Genomic DNA, 18,108 nt, shown 5'->3' with positions numbered 1-18,108 from the left:
TATGAAGCTAGCACAAAAATGCATTTTGGAATGATTCTAGAAATAACATCAAAAAATACAAATGTTTGGCAAACATAGTTATCACCTGAATTCTCTGAATATTTTGTCATGAGCTTAAGTTGTAAGCATGTAGTCTCATAAACTTGCTAAGTATTCTCTAACATTTCACAATCTCACTAGTCTAATTTAAATAACATTACATTAAAAGTTTGGTATCAAATTCTTACAGAGCTAAGTCACTGTGATAAAATACCTTGTTTTACTTATGACCATTGCGAAAATATACCATGGTGAGAAGCTGTATACATATTAACAATTAAGACAATCTCTGGTACAAGTCTTTGTTATTGTAATAATTCAACTCATCCTGAAGCACAGAACTCCTATCGCTGATGTCCCCCCGGGCACATGAGAGGTCTAATGACAGAAAACTTGTTGAAACAAAGTCATCCAAAACAAGAAAATACTTCAGAGGCATAAAGCCAGGCCCCAGGCTGCCAAGCAGCCGCCTGATTTCCCAGCTGATCCCACCCCACGCCAAGCTGTGTGTCACGGCACTACATTTCCTCACGTGTCTATAATGGAAAAACAACTGGATTGCATGTCTCAACTAGCTTGTTTTGATATAACCAGTAATCCAGACGGCACATAATCAATAAAATAAAAATGCTGGCTAGGCCCAAGGAGACAAAATCTTAAGCCTAAATCCACAGGAAATACTACTTTTCACTTAACTTTTAAGGAGTGTTTTCTAACAAACTAAATAAGATGATTTAACATTTAAAAAACCTTTAAAAATGCTTACACTTTATCACAGACCCCACCGATGGCTTAAAGAAACAAAGGTCAGATGGCTTTGAGTTTTGCAGGGTTCAACACTAAACATTTTAATGTGTGATAGGGATCAAACTTCCATTTTTTCTAAAACTATGCCAATAACACTGTGTTTTACAGTTTGCATCCATTATTAAATTTGTCCGAAAGTTTTGAGGCAGGTATGGAGGATTGTGAAATTTTAATTTTGAAATATTTATTCCATTTATTTTACATAAAGGAGCAGAAAAGTCTCAGACAAGTTCAATGACTGGTCTAAAGTCACCTGTGTATGGGTGGTGGGTCCGGGCTCAGATCCACTTCTACCTCCCTGTTCAATGCTCTTGTCTAGACATAATTGAGAAGCATTAACACTGAAAGTAAGAAAGTTCCAAAACAACCTAAACCTGCCAAAGTTAATCTAATGCTAGTTGCACTGTAATGTTTACCTTCGCTTCTTTTTCATATCTCTTGAAAGAGGATGACAGGAGAAGATTTATTACAAGTCTGTATGTCTCCTTGGAAATAGAGCTTAAGCAATTTTAGCCTTGGGCTGACTTTCACAAACTAAGGTGAGAAACTAAATCTTATAATGATGCAGGACAGAAAAATTCTAAAATGAAAGCACTAGAATTTTACCGTTCTAAAAATAACACTTAAAGTAGATATGGGGCTTCCATTTTGTGAGACACATTGTCAGAAGTTTAGGCGATACATACGAAGGAATTTTTAACTAGAAAATACCTGGAAAAAGAAAATACTCACAATGTTATAATACTGACTTTATCAACTCTAACTGAACTTTAAGGAAATTCTAAGGTGAAACTAATAGATCTACTGCCCCCCTCATTATTATTGCGTGATCTTTGGAAAATGACCTCCCCTGGCTGAGTCTAAGGTAGCCAGGGTGAGGAATCACAGTAACCACAGTAAGTCCATACAGTGTGGACCACGAGGTACCAGCCATCAGCTTCACAGACTGCCAGACAGGACCAAATAAGAAAAAATTAGGAGAGTGAGTGTTAACTTCTGTAACATTGTTTTAAAAATATTCAGTGAGAAAGACAACCAGAGCAGCAAACATTCTAGTGTAGTGGCTAATGGACAAAACTACACAAAGACTATCAGGTTCTCTCAACAATAAATTGGCTACATTTGGTGATTAGTAATGTAGCTAGGGTTGCAAAATTACCAGGAAAAAAAAAAGATTTTAAAACAAGAAACATAGAAAGATCAAGAGGATAACACATAAGGAAGAAAGGAACTGCCCATCAGGGAAATGCTACGCTTTTATGCATCTAATAAAATATTCTCAAAACACAGAGAGCAAAAATGGATAGAACTAAGGGGAAATGATATATCCATCATTCTCATAGTAGAAGATTTATACCTCTAAATTTTTGCTGTATAAAAAAAATTAGTTATATCAAAGATCTAAACAATATAATTAAAAGGTTGACTTACCAGACTAGTATGAAACCACAGACCCAACAATTATAAATACACAACCCACTCAAGCACAGATGGAACATTTCTAAAAAACTGATGACACATGAAGCCATAAAATAAATATTAACAAACTGCAAAGAGTCAATACCACATAGACCAATTAATTGCATGTACATGAGTAATGGCACTGAAGAAAAGGTAAATTAGTAAATGGTGTTGGGACAGTTTGCTATTCACAGGGAAGAAAGTAAAATGGATTCCTGTCTTATGCCAAACCCAGAAAGAATTTCCAACTTGATTAAAAATTGAATGAGAAAATAAAACATTAAAATGTGTAGAAGAAAACTGAAGAGCCTGGGCATGGTAGCTCACACCTGTAATCCCAACACTTTGGGAGGCTGAGGTGGGAGGACTGCTTGAGGCCAGGAGTTTGAGACCAGCCTGGGCAACACAGTGAGACCCTGTCTCTATAAAAAATATAAAAATTGGCCGGCACGGTGGCATGCCTATAAGCCTGGGTGAAAGATCAAGACTCTGTCTCAAAAAAAGAAAAAAAGAAAAAGAAAAAAATTATATGAAAACTATTAACTATAAAGATAAGATTGATAAATCCAATAATATTAACAGGAAAGTGAAAACACAAGCCATAAACTGAGACAAGACAAATGCCTAAAAAAGGATTATTATTTCAACTACCAAGGATTTCTGAATCAGTAAGAAAAAGACAAATTTCCAAGTAGGAAAATGAGCATGAGACAAAAAGACATCTGACAGAAAACAAAAATGGAAAGTAAGCCAGGTGTAGTGGCCCATGTCTGTAGTCCCAGCTACTTGGGTGGCTGAGGCAGGAGAACTGCTTGAACCCAGGAGTTTGAGGGGCCAGCCTGGGCAACCTAGCAAGACCTTATCTCTAAATAAGACAAAACAAAACAGAAAAAAAAAAAAAAAACCCAATAAAAAAACCCTTAAACGTAATCAGAGAACACTGCTGCTAATTAAGACCACAATAGCATTTCATTTTATAACCACAAAATGGGCAAAATTAAAACTTTTGACAATATTAAAAGTCAGTGAGGATGTTACACGATAGAAACCATTGCTGAGAGGAGTATAAATTAGTAGAAACATTTTGAAAAACAACTTGGCATTATCTCATAAACTTAAAAGACACGCACACCTTACGAATCCAGCAGTTTCAATCTTGTACACAGATATACAGAGGAAAGTGGAAGAATGTTCACAGCAGTAGCACATGAACTAGCAAAAACCTGGAAGGACCCGTGTGCCCCATGAGAGGAGAATGAGTATATAAATGAAGAAATATTATCTGGAATTGAAATAAATATACTGCAGCTACATGCAACACAGAGGAATCTTAGGCATAATTTTTTTTTTTAAATAACAAGATTATAAACAGCAAAATACCATTTTTGTAAAGTTCAAAAACAAAACTAAACCACACTTCTTAGGAATAAATAATGTGGCAAAAAATTGATGAAGAACTGAGCACTGTACTTCCCTCTGGGAGGCAAGTGGGGCAGAGATGGGTTCAGAGAAGAGCATGTGGTAATAATGTTTTACTTCTTAGGTTGGAGAATGGCTTCATAGCTGTTCTTTCAACAAATACTGTGTTATAACAGTAAATGTTAAATAAAAGAGAAGTTCATTACTGGGAGATGCATCTCTTCCTGCTCTCATCATTTATGAGAAGCATCTCCTGAACTGAAATGAGCCTCTTTATAGCTCCCTTCCACTATTCCTAGTAATATTGCTTTTCCTGGAATGACTTTCTTCCTTTACATAGTATCCTTCAAATAGCATATGACAGACTTGAGTTTCATTTTTCTAGTCTAAAAATATCTTTTCTTAAACCCCTCCTAATGAGAAGTGGTTTCCAATTTTACACTAAAGCAGCAGCCACCCCTCAGGATGGTTTCTAGTCCATCAGCATCACTGTAACACAGGCCCTCCGAAACGGATCAAACATACTGGGCCTGGCAGCCCAGCTCCAGGCAATATGCTGAGGACAAAGAAGCATTGTGGATAAAGATGAGGACAGTGGGAGTTTCTGTAGGGGTGGAGGAGTTAGTTGGAAACTGAGGAATTGAGGACAAAAGGGAACAGAGGCAGCTACTGTGGAGCAGGGGAGAGGGTGGGCAACCAAGCATCTGGACTCCCCAGCGGCTGGGCTAAGTCAGTCAGGCCACATGCAGTCACACACCTGGGGAAAATTCCGTCTGAGAAAGTGGGATGGGAACAGAACCTTAGAAATGCAAAGGCAAGGTAAAAGTACTGGACTTTGGCTCATTTTCAGAAGTTTACCTAAAACCTGATGTGAATAAATTGCTAATCTAGGGCACAGACTAATAGATCCTGCCTCCATCAGGAATCAGGATCTGGGGACAGTGAGAGAAAGAGGAGGAGACCTCTGAGGACCCCAGCGACCTGGGCATCGGAGACAGCCTCGCTTCCCCCATGGGTGTGGGGGTGGTGGGTCGGGATGGGCATGACCTTAGTCCATTTTGTGCTGCTGTAACAGAATATCTGAGACTGGGGAAATCATAAGGAACAGAAGCGTGTGTAGCTTACGGTTCTGTAGGCTAGGAACTTCAACACTGGCCAGCACATCTGGCAGCTTCTGGCGAGAGCCTTGTGCTGCATCAAAGCATGGCAGAGAAACGGAAGGGAACCCCGGCGCATATGTAAAGTGCAAAATAGAAGAGGCAACCTCGCCTCGTAACAACTTGCTCTCGTGGGAACTCATCTGTTCCCAAGAGAACGAACCCACTCCAGAGAGAACGAACCACTCCAGAGAGGGATATTGCTCCACCTAAGGGACCTAACCACACCTCCAACACACCACCTGCCAACACCGCCACACCGAGGACCAAGTCTGAACAGAAGTTTCGGTGGAGCGAACCACATTCTAACCGCAGCACGGGTCAAGGGGCCAGCGGTTACACTGCACAGTGAGGGTGCTTGGCATTTCCAGTGCTGGGTATAAGGGCTTAGACTGCCTTCTTTCCTTGAATCTAAGAACCCAATATTTGTAAAGAGCCACTGTGACTTCATGACAGATTTGGGGAGAGAGCACACTATGCCACTGCTATAGCTTGAATATCTGTCCCCTCCAAACCCCAGGTTGAAATTTAAGCCCCAATGGGGCACTACTGAGAGATCACTGGCTCATGAGGGCTCTGCCCTCATAAATGGATCCATTGATTATAATGGATTAAGAGATGATCGTGGGAGTGGGACTGGTGCCTTTATAAGAAGAAAAAGAGAGATCTGAGCTAGCATGTGAGCACACTCAGACCCCTCACCATGTGAGGCCCTGTGCCACCTTGGGACTGCAGAGTCCCCACCAGTAGGAAGGTGCTCATCAGATATGGCCCCTTGACCTTGGACTTCTCAGCCTCCATAACTGTAAAAAACAGATTCATTTTCTTTATAAATTATCCATTTTCAGGTATTCTGAGGAACAGAGAACAGACTAATACAGCTATTAAATATAAATAGGTAACTAACAAGGGCATCCCATTTTCAGAATGATCAAAACATTAAAAAAAAGAAAGTTGCATCTTAGAAAGGTTTAGGAAGGACAAGAATCATGCTTCCAGGAGAATGGGGCCACCTATAGATAATTCTGTGCTAATCTGGAGCAATGGCCAAGAAGTTACGCTGAAGGTCAAAATCTACAAGCACTAAGAAGAGAAACAATGACCTTTGGGTCCTTAGGTACCCCAGCTCCACTAACGTAGCCTAAAATTGAAGGAGATTTACGGGAAAACCCATCAGACTGCTGATCCATATTAAGTTTATTATGTCTAAACACCTGAACTGCAACCAAGTCTGTACTCTTCTATACCTGTGGTATTGATTTTAAGGTTAATTTACAATAAATTCTACTTCAGCTTTGATGTTGTAGCTTGTCAAGACGTTCTGAATCTTGAATGAGCACCTCTGGTATTTATTATCTCCAACAGCTGCATGGCACCTGCAAATCTGATAAGCATACTTCTAATTCTTCCACCACAAGGAATTCATTGTCTATGCTATGATGCAGTTCTGATAAAATACTTGTAGGTGTCAATAAGTCACTGGTTATCCTCTATCTGACACCTCTCTGGAATATATTTCATAATGTTAAAAAAATCCTTTCCTGAAATGCAGCAGGATAGGAAATTAGGCATAAACAGGCAACCCTGTTATTTTTTCCCTGTGAGACTAAATGTCATTTATTTACAAAGACTTAGATTTTAGAGAATTAACTTCTTATCCTTAAGGCTAGGACAGCCCTCAAAATTAAAAAATAAATAAATAAATAAAAAACCTCCTTGGTGCCTTCATTAGCGACAAGAGGAGGCAGGCCCTTGAGAAGCTCAAAGCATTTACATGTCCCTTGCCTTTGGGCACGCTTTCCATTCTCCATGAGAATCACAACATTTTAGATTCTTTACAGACTATGTCTGTAAGTCCCTTAAGGGCACTGGATCCGTCTTCTGTGTTTGAAGCTTAAATTAATTCAAAGCAGCTCAGTGCTTTCTTCCTATCTCATCTTTCTTGGATTAGATTTTGGGTTTACTCTTGGTTTCTTGCATCTAGTTCAACAACGCATCTTGTTACAGAAGAATTTAGTAAGAATACAGGCACTGGGAAGCTCTCTCCTTTTGGACCTTACATCACACTTGGAGCAGTGACTCCAGCCCTTCTTTGGCAATTAAAGAAAAAATTGACATTTGTATTTGTGGTAAATTTCCACTCCAGATTTGTCAAAAACATGACTACCGGGCAAGGCTCCCGGTCCTCCTGTGTAGTCACCAGGCCCTCCCTCCCCGGCCCTGCACCACGCACTCTCACTTCAGCGGCGGCCTCCGAGACAGACTCCTCAGAAACCACTCCCGGCGGCCCTGGGGCTCCCCAGTCTCCCACACGAGGGGGCGCCTCCCTCGGCCTGACCCTGCGGAACCCTCGGAGGCGGATACCCCCTTCGCCGTCCCCTGCCTCCCACCCTGACCGCTCACCAGCTGTGCACTTGTCTGCGGGCTGCTGGGGCGCCAGGGCTGAGGCCACCCCGCAAGAGGGGCTGGAGAGAGGCCGCGCGCCCGGGATGAGGGGCGAGGGCCGAGCCCCCGGAGCCGGAGCCCGCCTCTCCAAGAAGCCGCTCAGGCTCTACCCTCAGCCCTGCAATCCGCTTCCTCCCTGACACCTGGGTGATTCTCGGGGCGTAAAAATGTGATTCCCGCCTGAAAGCCTTGACTGGCTTTCCCCTCCATTCGGATCCAAACTCCCAGCGGTGCTCCGCAGCCCCAGCAGCAGCAGACCCAACTCCCAGGCCCCCGCCTTTCCCTAACTCCCCAGCCCTTAGCTCCCGGCTCCTGGCCAGGCCTCCCCAGCAGTCTGGAGGTTGCTTTGCCTTCGGGCGGCAACACCCTGGTCAGGCTCCGTCTCAGTCCCCCTAGGAATTGAAGACCACGGGCAATGGGATGTTGCCTGACTTATTCTCGGTTGTTTCTCGGACGCTGAGAATGGAGACTGGTAAATATGAAAACTCAGGGTTTTCTGACTGAAGGGCCTCTCTGTCCTCAGTAAGTGTTTTTAGTGGAACGGATGAGTGCTGCTGAGAGCTGACTGGTGAATGCTGCTTTTCTCTGTTTTTCCCAGGCCTCCTTCCTCCTGCACGCCTCTCCCCAGCCTCCCCAGTTCTCCCAGGCAGAGCCCTCCTGGCCCTGCCTGTGCGCAGGGCTCTGCTCTACTGCACCTCAGGCAGGGAGCAAGCACCGAACTCCCAATCGTTCCCAGTCCCCAAAGCGCATGGCCATAGATGGATTATGCTATCACTTGGTAGGGGATGCCCGTCTGTGTTACTGGCCAAGTCTACATAATTCCCAGAACAATTCTTTGTAGATTAGCGGATGGGTAGTTAATTGGATCACCAATTTGACGCCTTAATAACTGAAATATATTACACTGAAGGGTCACTCAGATTACTTATCCAGAATATGATTCATTCTTCTTCTTTTTTTTTTTTTTTAACAATCTCACTCTGTTGCCCAGACGGAGACTCTGTTGCCCAGTGGCGCAATTTCGGCTCACTGCAACCTTTGCCTCCCAGGTTCAAGTGATTCTCCTGCCTGAGTAGCTGTGACTATAGGCATGTGCCACCACACCTGGCTAACTCTTGCATTTTTAGTAGAGACAGGGTTTCACAATGTTGCCCAGGCTGGTCTTGAACTCCCAAGCTCAAGTGATCCACCTGCCTCAGCCTCCCAAAGTGCTAGGATTATAGGCATGAGCCACTGTGCCTGGCCAGAAGATCACTGATTATTCTACAGATAAAGTCCAAAAAAAAAAAAAAAGAAATGACCAAATAATATTACACATCTGGAGACATAATCAGAAGAAGAGTCACAAATAAAGGTGATTAAGGTCCTTCTGTTTCTAATTCTATTCATCCCCTCATTTAATTTCTTTTAGTGTTTTTGTGTTTGTGTGTGTGTGTGTGTGTGTGTGTGTGTGTGCGCGCGCGCGCGCGCGCGAAACAAGATTCTAGGTGCTAAGGATTCACAGATGAATACAATTTACATTTGGATTGGGGGTACATACAGTCTGAGGGGGAAAAATATCACTTCATATAATACGGTTCTAGTATAATCAGAATTCCAAGGGAAGGGAAAGAACGCATCTTCCAATGTATACGTGGACAGTAAACAGCACAATGTACAACTTACACCTAACTTAGTGTAAGGTACCTCACACTTTAATTTAAAAATCTTTAATATTAGAATGCATCATTGAAATTTAAGCCTTAAAATTAAGGACTTTTCAGACTAAGCATCACAGAGATGCTAAGCATACTGGCAAAATATGGCATGCGGTTTAGTTTAATGAGACAACATAAAAATTCAGACCAAGAAAATAAATATTCAGAAGCAAAGGCTTTTTAGAAGTGAGACACGTTGGAATGCCTAATCTACTACAGAGCTTGTTTCTTCATCTGGAAAATGCGGATAAAGTGTTTTCCTTGTGGGGTGGTCATGGGGACTAAATGGTAGATTACCAGGCATATAATGAAGGGTAGCTATTTTTCTTTTTTTTTTTTTGAGACGGAGTCTGGCTCTGTCGCCCAGGCTGGAGTGCAGTGGCCGGATCTCAGCTCACTGCAAGCTCCGCCTCCCAGGTTCACGCCATTCTCCTACCTCCGCCTCCCAAGTAGCTGGGACTACAAGCGCCCACCTCGTCGCCCGGCTAGTTTTTTGTATTCTTTAGTAGAGACGGGGTTTCACCGTGTTAGCCAGGATGGTCTCGATCTCCTGACCTTGTGATCCGCCCGTCTCGGCCTCCCAAAGTGCTGGGATGACAGGCTTGAGCCACCGCGCCCGGCCGAAGGGTAGCTATTTTTCAACACATGACTATATGCTAAGACTATGATTTAACAGGCTGGCAAAAGAAAAGATAGGGAATCAGGAAGAAAAGAAGCAATAAAAGGTTTGTTACTAACAGAGGGTGAGTTCTGCAAAAGCAAGAAGAGTTCAACTTCTCCAGGATGTCATCAGCGCCAACTATCACAACCCAAAGGCCACTACGACAAGATGACTGTTCCTACCTGTCCAGTCTGATAATGTCTGGCAAATTGGTTAACTACTCGATAATCATTTGCAAAGTACTCCATTAGAATAGAAGGAACCTCAGCAAAATCAGTAGGGCACCTGGTCCCTAAAATAAGAAAAAAAAAAAGTTGGCATGAATCAAGTCGATATATTTATCTTACTTTTTATGTACCCTTTAAAACTTTTATTTGTACTTCTGATGAACTGTAAGTTTTAATTCATTAAATCAATATTTTTCTTCTATAAATTTACTGTACATATTTGCAGAAAAGTTTATTATAATCCTATATATTTTCCTTTATATCAAAATTAAAACAAAATATTTGCACAGCTGCCAAAACACCTTATAAAGCAATGGCTCACACCTTTTACAAACAAACCTGTCTTCAGCTATGCTGGCTGTACATGAAACAAAGTAAAACATTTCTAATATTAATATAGCGTTTGTATTTAATTCACTAAATTCCATTACCTAATACTTTTATCCTTCCTTTGTTTTACAAGTACTTTATTTTATTCATATATCGCTTTTTGTAACAAAGTCAATTCTCAGTGAGGAAAAGAAATATTTTAAACTCAAAATTACTTAAAGTAACAAATCCTGTAAGAAATTTAGATGCCATTTAATGATTCTGTTCAGCCCACCTACAGTCTTTTCAATGCCTTCTCCTGTCCAAAATACTGTGTGTAAAGTTAGTTAATAAATGCTGGATGCCAACAATTCACTAGTGGGCTAATGCTGACCATATGTGATAGGGAGCTTACGACTTAAGGATAAGACAGCGAAGAGCAAAGTCTGTAATATCATAAAATATGGGCACATATTTAGCAGCATCAAAACTACAAAGCAGAACTATGATTTTATACAGGGGAAACATTAAAAGGACTTCATCATACTTTTTAAGCATGCTTTATTTAAATTAAAAGTTAAAAGGACTTCATCATACTTTTTAAGCATGCTTTATTTTGTTTCCTGATTTTGAATATAAAGAGAGACCATTCACTTACTTATTAACTCTGTGGTAGGTATTAAAGAGATACCTTTTTATTCACACACACATAGCCACAAACTTAAATTCAATATAAAACACTGTAAAATGTAAAAAGGGACAAACTTGAAACTGAGATTATTCCCTGGTGAAAGCTGTTAGCAAGCATGGGAAAAAGCACTGGAAGATCAGGCTGCACAACTATGGGGAGGACAGGATGAGGCAATCTGAGATAAAGACGACAGGACATGCTAAAACGATCACATTTTCCAAATAAAAAGCCCCTTTCCCAATTTAAAAGAAAATGCATGTTTGTAAAGGATTGTAGTAAATAAAAGCCCTCCTCATGGCTCACCAGTGACGTGTTGGTAACGAGTACGTCCTAGCATTGAATGCATGGCATGTCCCATTTCATGGAAAAGATTTTCCATCATGCCAGGAGTCAGCAAAGTTGGAGAACTCCTTGAGGAACGGGGAAGATTCAGCATAAGAACTACAACTGGGAGTTGATAGTCTCCATCTTCCTTTAGTCTGCCTCCACGGATAGTGAAATGGCAATCCTTTAAGAATCAGAAAACATAAAAGGAAAAGAAAGTATTTGGTAATGTGAAGAGTAAAACAGTCTTAATGAATATAAAATTTCACCAAAATGTGTGAGTGCAAACTTTAATTATATTCTTATTCTATCTATTTACATATACACAGCTTTTCTTGACATTTTTTATTCTGCTAAAATTTTAATTTTTTAAAACATCAAGAACACATTCAGTTTATATGGATTAATTCATTAATTTGGTCCCAAAACATGCATTGAAATGATGCTGTGCCAGATGCTGGAAACAAAGTCAGCAAAGAGCTTAGGAAGGGACACTAACATTTATTCTGAGTCCCTACTACGTGTCAGATAATGAACTAGTAAGTACTTTCCGTGTCTCTTGGCTATTTTTTTTTTTTTTTTCATTTTTTAAGATAGGGTCTTGCTCTGTTGCCCAGGCTAGAGTTTAGTGTTGTGATCACAATTCACTGCAGCCTGGACCTCCAAGCCATCCTCCTGCTTCGGCCTACTGATTGGCTGGGACTACAGTGTGCTCCACCACACCCAGCTAAGTTTTTAGATTTTTTTGAAGAGATGGGAGTCTTACTATGTTGCCAGGGCTGGTCTTGAACTCCTGGGCTGAAGTGATCCGCCAGCCTCAGCCTCCTGAAGTTCTGGGATTACAGGCCTGAGCCACCACGCCCAGCCTCTCTTGACTTTTATCAGTTGAACGAGATGGGATCTAAAGTAGCGTAAAGCAAGGGATCCGGATCCAGAGTAACTTACTCTGAAACAGGCACTACATTGAGACTCACATACACTGTATCACTTATTCTCCACAACAACCCAGTGTAGCAGGTATCTCACTTTTCAGATGATAAAACTAAAACTAGTCTTAGAATTATTAAATATGGGCCAGGCGCGGTGGCTCAAGCCTGTAATCCCAGCACTTTGGGAGGCCGAGACGGGTGGATCACGAGGTCAGGAGATCGAGACCATCCTGGGTAACGGTGAAACCCCGTCTTTACTAAAAAAAATACAAAAAACTAGCCGGGCGAGGTGGTGGGCACCTGTAGTCCCAGCTACTCGGGACGCTGAGGCAGGAGAATGGCGTAAACCCGGGAGGCGGAGCTTGCAGTGAGCTGAGATCCGGCCACTGCACTCCAGCCCGGGCGACAGAGCGAGACTCCGTCTCAAAAAAAAAAGAAAGAAAGAAAGAAAGAAAGAATTATTAAATATGTCCAAGCACACCTAGCTAGAATTGCCGCACCCTGGATCTGAACCCAGGCTGACTATTAGGAGCCAGGGCTCCTAATCACTAAGTTGAGTCTCCACCACCCACCCATTTAAGCAAAGAGGACACTGGCCGCAGAGTCTGGTGACCCGCACCCTGTTCCTACCTTTCACACCTACTAGCCAAATCATCTTGGAAAAGAATCTGCCTGTGCAAGCCTCATCTCTAAAATGCTTCCTTATCAAATCCCACAGTGGCTGTCCAGAATTCATAAGCTCACATCTGTTAAAATCTGTGCTTTGGAAATTGTGAATCACTATTCAAACATAAGATACGTTATTTCTGTTATAACTTATAACCTAAACTCTTGACATTTCCTATCAAACTACATGAAACTGCTAAAGCTGACTGGCTGTCAACGTCAGCCAACGCTAAAGAAAAGGAGATGAGCTGCCTCAAGTCTTCCACATAAGGAGCTACTTGGTGGTTGGTAAGGTTTCCACATGGAATATCTTCTGCAGTTTTAGAACAGGTTCATTGTCAAGTATGGAAAAGAGTTAAAAGTTGGGGATCTGATCGGGAGGTATGTCTTCAAGTCCTAGCACTTCTGGCCAAGTAGCTTAACCTCTCTGGCTTCAGTTTCCTCATAATGTGAGTATCTAGTCAAAAGGCTGAGGTGAACATTAAGAGGCTGATGTGTATAATGGACTCAGTGCACTGGTTGGCACAAATAAGGATTCATAAAATGTCAGCTGTCATTATTACTATAATTAATACCATGACCCAGATAAAAGTGACAAATACAGACTGATGTAATTATTTCCATAAACTTTTAAATTTTAAAATGCTATCTTAATTTCAAATGTATATATCTGGTAACCATCATTAATAACTTTTAAATATCATGGAATTTAAAAAACGATACAAAGTTCACATTAATACAAATGAAATGCTGATCAGTTCTAGAGAGACCAGTTTATAAAGAAAGGATCACCTGATGTGGCTTGTCTGCTCGCTGAAAAAAATCACAGTAAATGTATCCCAACAATCCTTCAGCTTCATGAACGACAGCCTAGAAAAAAAATTTTTAATTTGGTGGTAAATTAGGCCATCCGATTCTCTAAAACCCCTAGCACAAGAATCTGTATGTTAAACACCCACAGCCACACATACAGACATTTTAATTACATTCTACATCCCGTATTGTCTCGAGACAGATTCTCTTTTCCCCGCATCCTCTTCTGCTCCATCTCTTGAATGATTTTGGTTTTGGAATTCTGTGTCCAGGAGAGGAAATCTTCCTCATGAGGGCCTTCTGTCCGGACTGCCTATCCTCTACAACACCTTTACTAACCACCACAAGAGTTGAGAAGAAGTGCTGGCTGGGCAGTTTTAGGAGCAAAAGTATTTTTCCTTCAAATCCTGGAATGTCATGATATATGCCCAAGCAAATTATAACCCTTGAATTTGAAAACACCACAATGCAGCTCGCAGCTTGAGTTAAAAATCAGCAATATCACTATCTATCCCCTCTCCAAGAGGCAGAGCTTATAGGAGAGACTCAACCGCTACTCTCCATCTTGCCTTCTTTGTTCTTTGAGAATTTAATGATTCCATCAAAGAGAACCCCGATTTTGTGCTTTGAAATTACCTGCAAGTATATATTCATTGTTCATCAAACATCTATTAAGCACCTACTTGGTGCCAGGAACCGTTCAAGACACTTGGGACACAGAAGTGAACGCAACTGACAACAGGACTGGCCCCCCGTGGAGTGCACGTTCTGCAGTTCTGGGGAAACCTCTTCATCACTCGCATTTTGTCCTCTCAGTCTCCTCTTATAAACTTTGCTTTTTATTATATCTCAGCATTTTATCAATCTCTATCTTTTTTGGAAGTTTGTAATACAGATATTGAAGTAAATCAATGTAGTGATGAACGTCCTCCCATCCTGACTCTCCTTTCAATCCCACCACCACACCTACTCTCCACTCACAAGGCGTGGCCGACCGAGAGACAATGAGATTTTTTACATTTCTTAAAATATAGTGAAGAAAGCAGTGTGGTAAGCATGCTAGCAAAAATCAAACAACAAAACAATACAATGTCTTAGTGACAAACACAGGTCAACAAAGCCTCAAATCCTATGAGGAAAAATTTAAACTATTCATGCCTCAAATAAAGTGGGCCTTCACAGGAGAAAGATGATTGCTAGATTTGAAGTTATTATCAAAGAAGTTAAATAAATCAGAACACAGGACGTAAATTAATATCTGATGCAAATATAAGCCCCTACAACATGGGATGGGGGCTGGAAAGAAAAAATTACTCATGCAATGGATTTGGGAATTAACCAAAAGGGACACACAGCACTGAAGGTACATACAAAGTAATGGCCAATTTTCCTCTAACTAGAATTTGTGGATATATGAAGGTGTATATATATTCAACCTTCTATCAAGTTCCAAACAACTTTTTTAGAAAATTCTGCTGTTTTATGTTTAGATCCTTTATACAGTGTCCTAAATCAAAAGTGCAATTTGGATTTTTTTTGTGAAGCAGAAATAAGGCAGGGGACACACTCAATCAGGGCAAAGTTACCGTCAACACGAAACTGCTGTTGACTCAACTCCCAAACCGAAAGGCTAACGCATGCAACTGCAGGCTGAGTGGGAGCTCACCAGTTTTCGGACATCTTCACTCCACACCTCTCCTTTTGCAGGCTGCTCTGCATATAATGAAATCCCCAATAGTCTGTTTAGCAAAATATTCAGGCCTTCCATGCATGCTCCAAGAGAGAAAAACGGGCAACATAGGCTGGGCTCAATATTATACCTAAGAGAAGGAAGAGAGGTTCAACGGCATCTTTGTTTATTTCCATTTCTGCAGGTAAATTCAATTAACTTTTCATTTCATACTTAAGATCACTGGAGCTAAAGAAGGATTCAAAACATAAAAGTGCATTTATATCATTTGAGGGGTTCTCAGACAGTGTCCTTCAGAATGACAGTCTGATTATTACTAGTGTTAGTCATAAGTCAGTAATTAAGGTAGACATATCATTCCCTAATCTTTGTCCCTTCCATTTTATTTACTCCTTTACTAACCCAATTAAGCACTGTCTCAACTGCTCACTGTATACATACTTATATGCAAGATATGACCAGTTTCAGTTATAATGGTAACTCTTACCTCATGAGTTATATTTTAGAAACTCATGACTTATATCACATAAATATTAAATGAATAAAAACCCTGAGGCACATTAAGTGAATTTAAAGTTCTCATCCAGTAAAATATTCATTTATGAAAAAAAATGCCTGCAATATAAAGAATAAGATCTTAATTTATCTGTTTTATAGTTAGATATCTTAAGGACAACATAACTAGTAAGGTGAATTATTCTTCACCCAAAAATAACTTTTTCTGTTCTATATATTCCAACATAAACCAAAACAAATCCAAAATATGTGATTTGAATGTTTACATTTGAGTCAGTAAGTCAAGCCAAAATATATAACCACAGCCAAAAATAATGGCTCTAGAATATTGTAGGTCTTCATTATACATCTACTTTTTGGGATTACCAAAATATATGTATTTTTTTCAATTGGCTTTATTTGTGATTCTAGAACTGCACAACATTTCGTTCCATAAAATAAGAGTCCCTACAAATTTATATACAAAATATATACAAACATAGTTACTACTAAATCAATGAGTTTAGCAAGTGAACATAAATTGCACAACAAATGAGACTTTGGCTGTGGACATCCACAAATTTACACCTTAATTTCTGACTGATTTTTCATTAAACAGAATCCTAGTGTTGAAAGAGACATTCGTGACCAGTGCCCTCGCTCCCTGGTTCGTTCACTCAAGCATGCTATCGGCAAACCTGCGGGGTGCTGGAGGAGAGGAATCAAGAGCCTTTGTGTCTAAGCAGCTGGCACTGAAGGAGGCAGAGAAGTGAACCAACTACACTGTGTCTTGGGCCTGGAGCAGTGCTCAGGCACACAGCCGGTGCTCAATAGGCAGTGCTGAAGGATGAATGAATGAGCACTGCACAATGGGAGAGCAAAGGAGAGCATGTACTTGTGGAGTGCAGAGTAGCACCAGGGAAAGCTTCTCGGATAGGAATTAAGAAAGAATCAGCCGGGTGCTGTGGCTCACACCTATAATCCCAGCACTTTGGGAGGCTGAGGTGGTGGATCACAAGGTCAGGAGTTCAAGACCAGTCTGGCCAATATGGTGAAATCCCATCTCTACTAAAAATACAAAAATTAGCCGGATGTGGTGGTGGCTGCCTGTAATCCCAGCTACTCGGGAGGCTGAGGCAGAGAATTGCTTGAACCCCGGAGGCAGAGGTTGCAGTGAGCCGAGATCACGCCACTGCACTCCAGCCTGGACGACAGAGTGAGATTCTCCATCTCAAAAAACCAAACAAACAGAATCAGCCTTTGCAAGGCAGGGCTGGGATGAGGAATGGAAAATGGGAATCATAATAGGAATCCTGGGCGGAAGTGACAGGGTAACTAAAGTATGACGGCATAAAATAGCCTGGTCCCTTCTTAAAAGGATGTGGTTAAAGACGAAGCAGTTACCAACGCAGAGATAAATGGAGAAAGAATGGGAGCAGAGTTTGGAAAAGGCAAAGTCCACTAAGCTGAGGAACTGGGACCATGCACCACAGGCCATGGCCTCTAAGTTTCCTTACCAGTGCACACTAAAATAACTTTTGAGTATTCAACCTTCTATAAGTACATTTATAAAGTATACTCATGTGGTATTGTTTTATCACATTGCAAAAAGGAGACTTTTTATAAGTTGAGATAAAGAAAAACAAATATACATAGAATTTCTAATATTTTATGACTACACTCTCAATGAATTGCTTGCAGATGCCATTTGGGAGCCAGCTTCTGTAGGCCACAGTGGGTATCTGATGCTTTCTGGAATGCTGCACAGTAGACAGTGTGGAGGGTGGAATGCAGGAGGGAGGGAAGGCTGACAGGAGGACAGACTTCCGGGCTTCAGAGGGTGAACTCTGACGGAGGGCAGTGGGGTCAGGGATGAATGCATTTTTTCCTTTGAAATGCAAACGTCTCAGGACTGTGTGAGTGACTGGATTTGGAGGGTGATGAGAAACACAGAACAATCTAGAATAACACTCAGGTTTCTGGCTTGGACAAATAAGTGGGATGGTAGAGTCACTGAATCAGCCAGCGCAATGAACACAAAAAAAAGGAAGAGGGGAATCTGGGTGTGTTTGTGGGAGAGGAGAGGAGGGTGAGGTGTAATGATGGGAAGAGGATGGAGGGCTCACAGAAAATAGACTGTTTTGGAGACACCGACTGTGAAGTGCCCATGAGATGCCAGACACTCAAGACTCAAAGCTAAGGAGAACAAGGAGACTTCACTGTCTGGATGTTAGAGCTATAGAGGGAGACATGGCCATAAGGGAAGGGCGATGCAGGC

General features: G+C 41.2%; 1 protein-coding gene across 4 annotated transcripts in view; it reads right to left on the bottom strand.

Moving 5' to 3' along the window:
- Positions 1-18,108, bottom strand: part of MIPEP (mitochondrial intermediate peptidase) — a 210,635-nt gene that overhangs the window by 146,642 nt on the left and 45,885 nt on the right. For all 4 annotated transcript variants that reach the window (XM_033237239.1, XM_033237225.1, XM_033237232.1 and 1 more), the window contains exons 11-14: positions 15,312-15,465; positions 13,625-13,702; positions 11,217-11,421; positions 9,869-9,978 (exon numbers count right to left, since the gene is read on the bottom strand). In XM_033237239.1, the coding sequence (XP_033093130.1) occupies positions 9,869-9,978; positions 11,217-11,421; positions 13,625-13,702; positions 15,312-15,465 (547 nt within the window). The remainder of the gene's footprint in view (positions 1-9,868; positions 9,979-11,216; positions 11,422-13,624; positions 13,703-15,311; positions 15,466-18,108) is intronic.

The sequence above is a fragment of the Trachypithecus francoisi genome, unplaced genomic scaffold (assembly GCF_009764315.1).
Source record: "Trachypithecus francoisi isolate TF-2019V2 unplaced genomic scaffold, Tfra_2.0 Contig01461, whole genome shotgun sequence".
In the NCBI taxonomy this organism is placed as follows: domain Eukaryota; kingdom Metazoa; phylum Chordata; class Mammalia; order Primates; family Cercopithecidae; genus Trachypithecus; species Trachypithecus francoisi.
The sequence above is the reverse complement of the archived record's forward strand: the minus strand, read 5'-3'. Positions and strand labels throughout refer to the sequence as shown.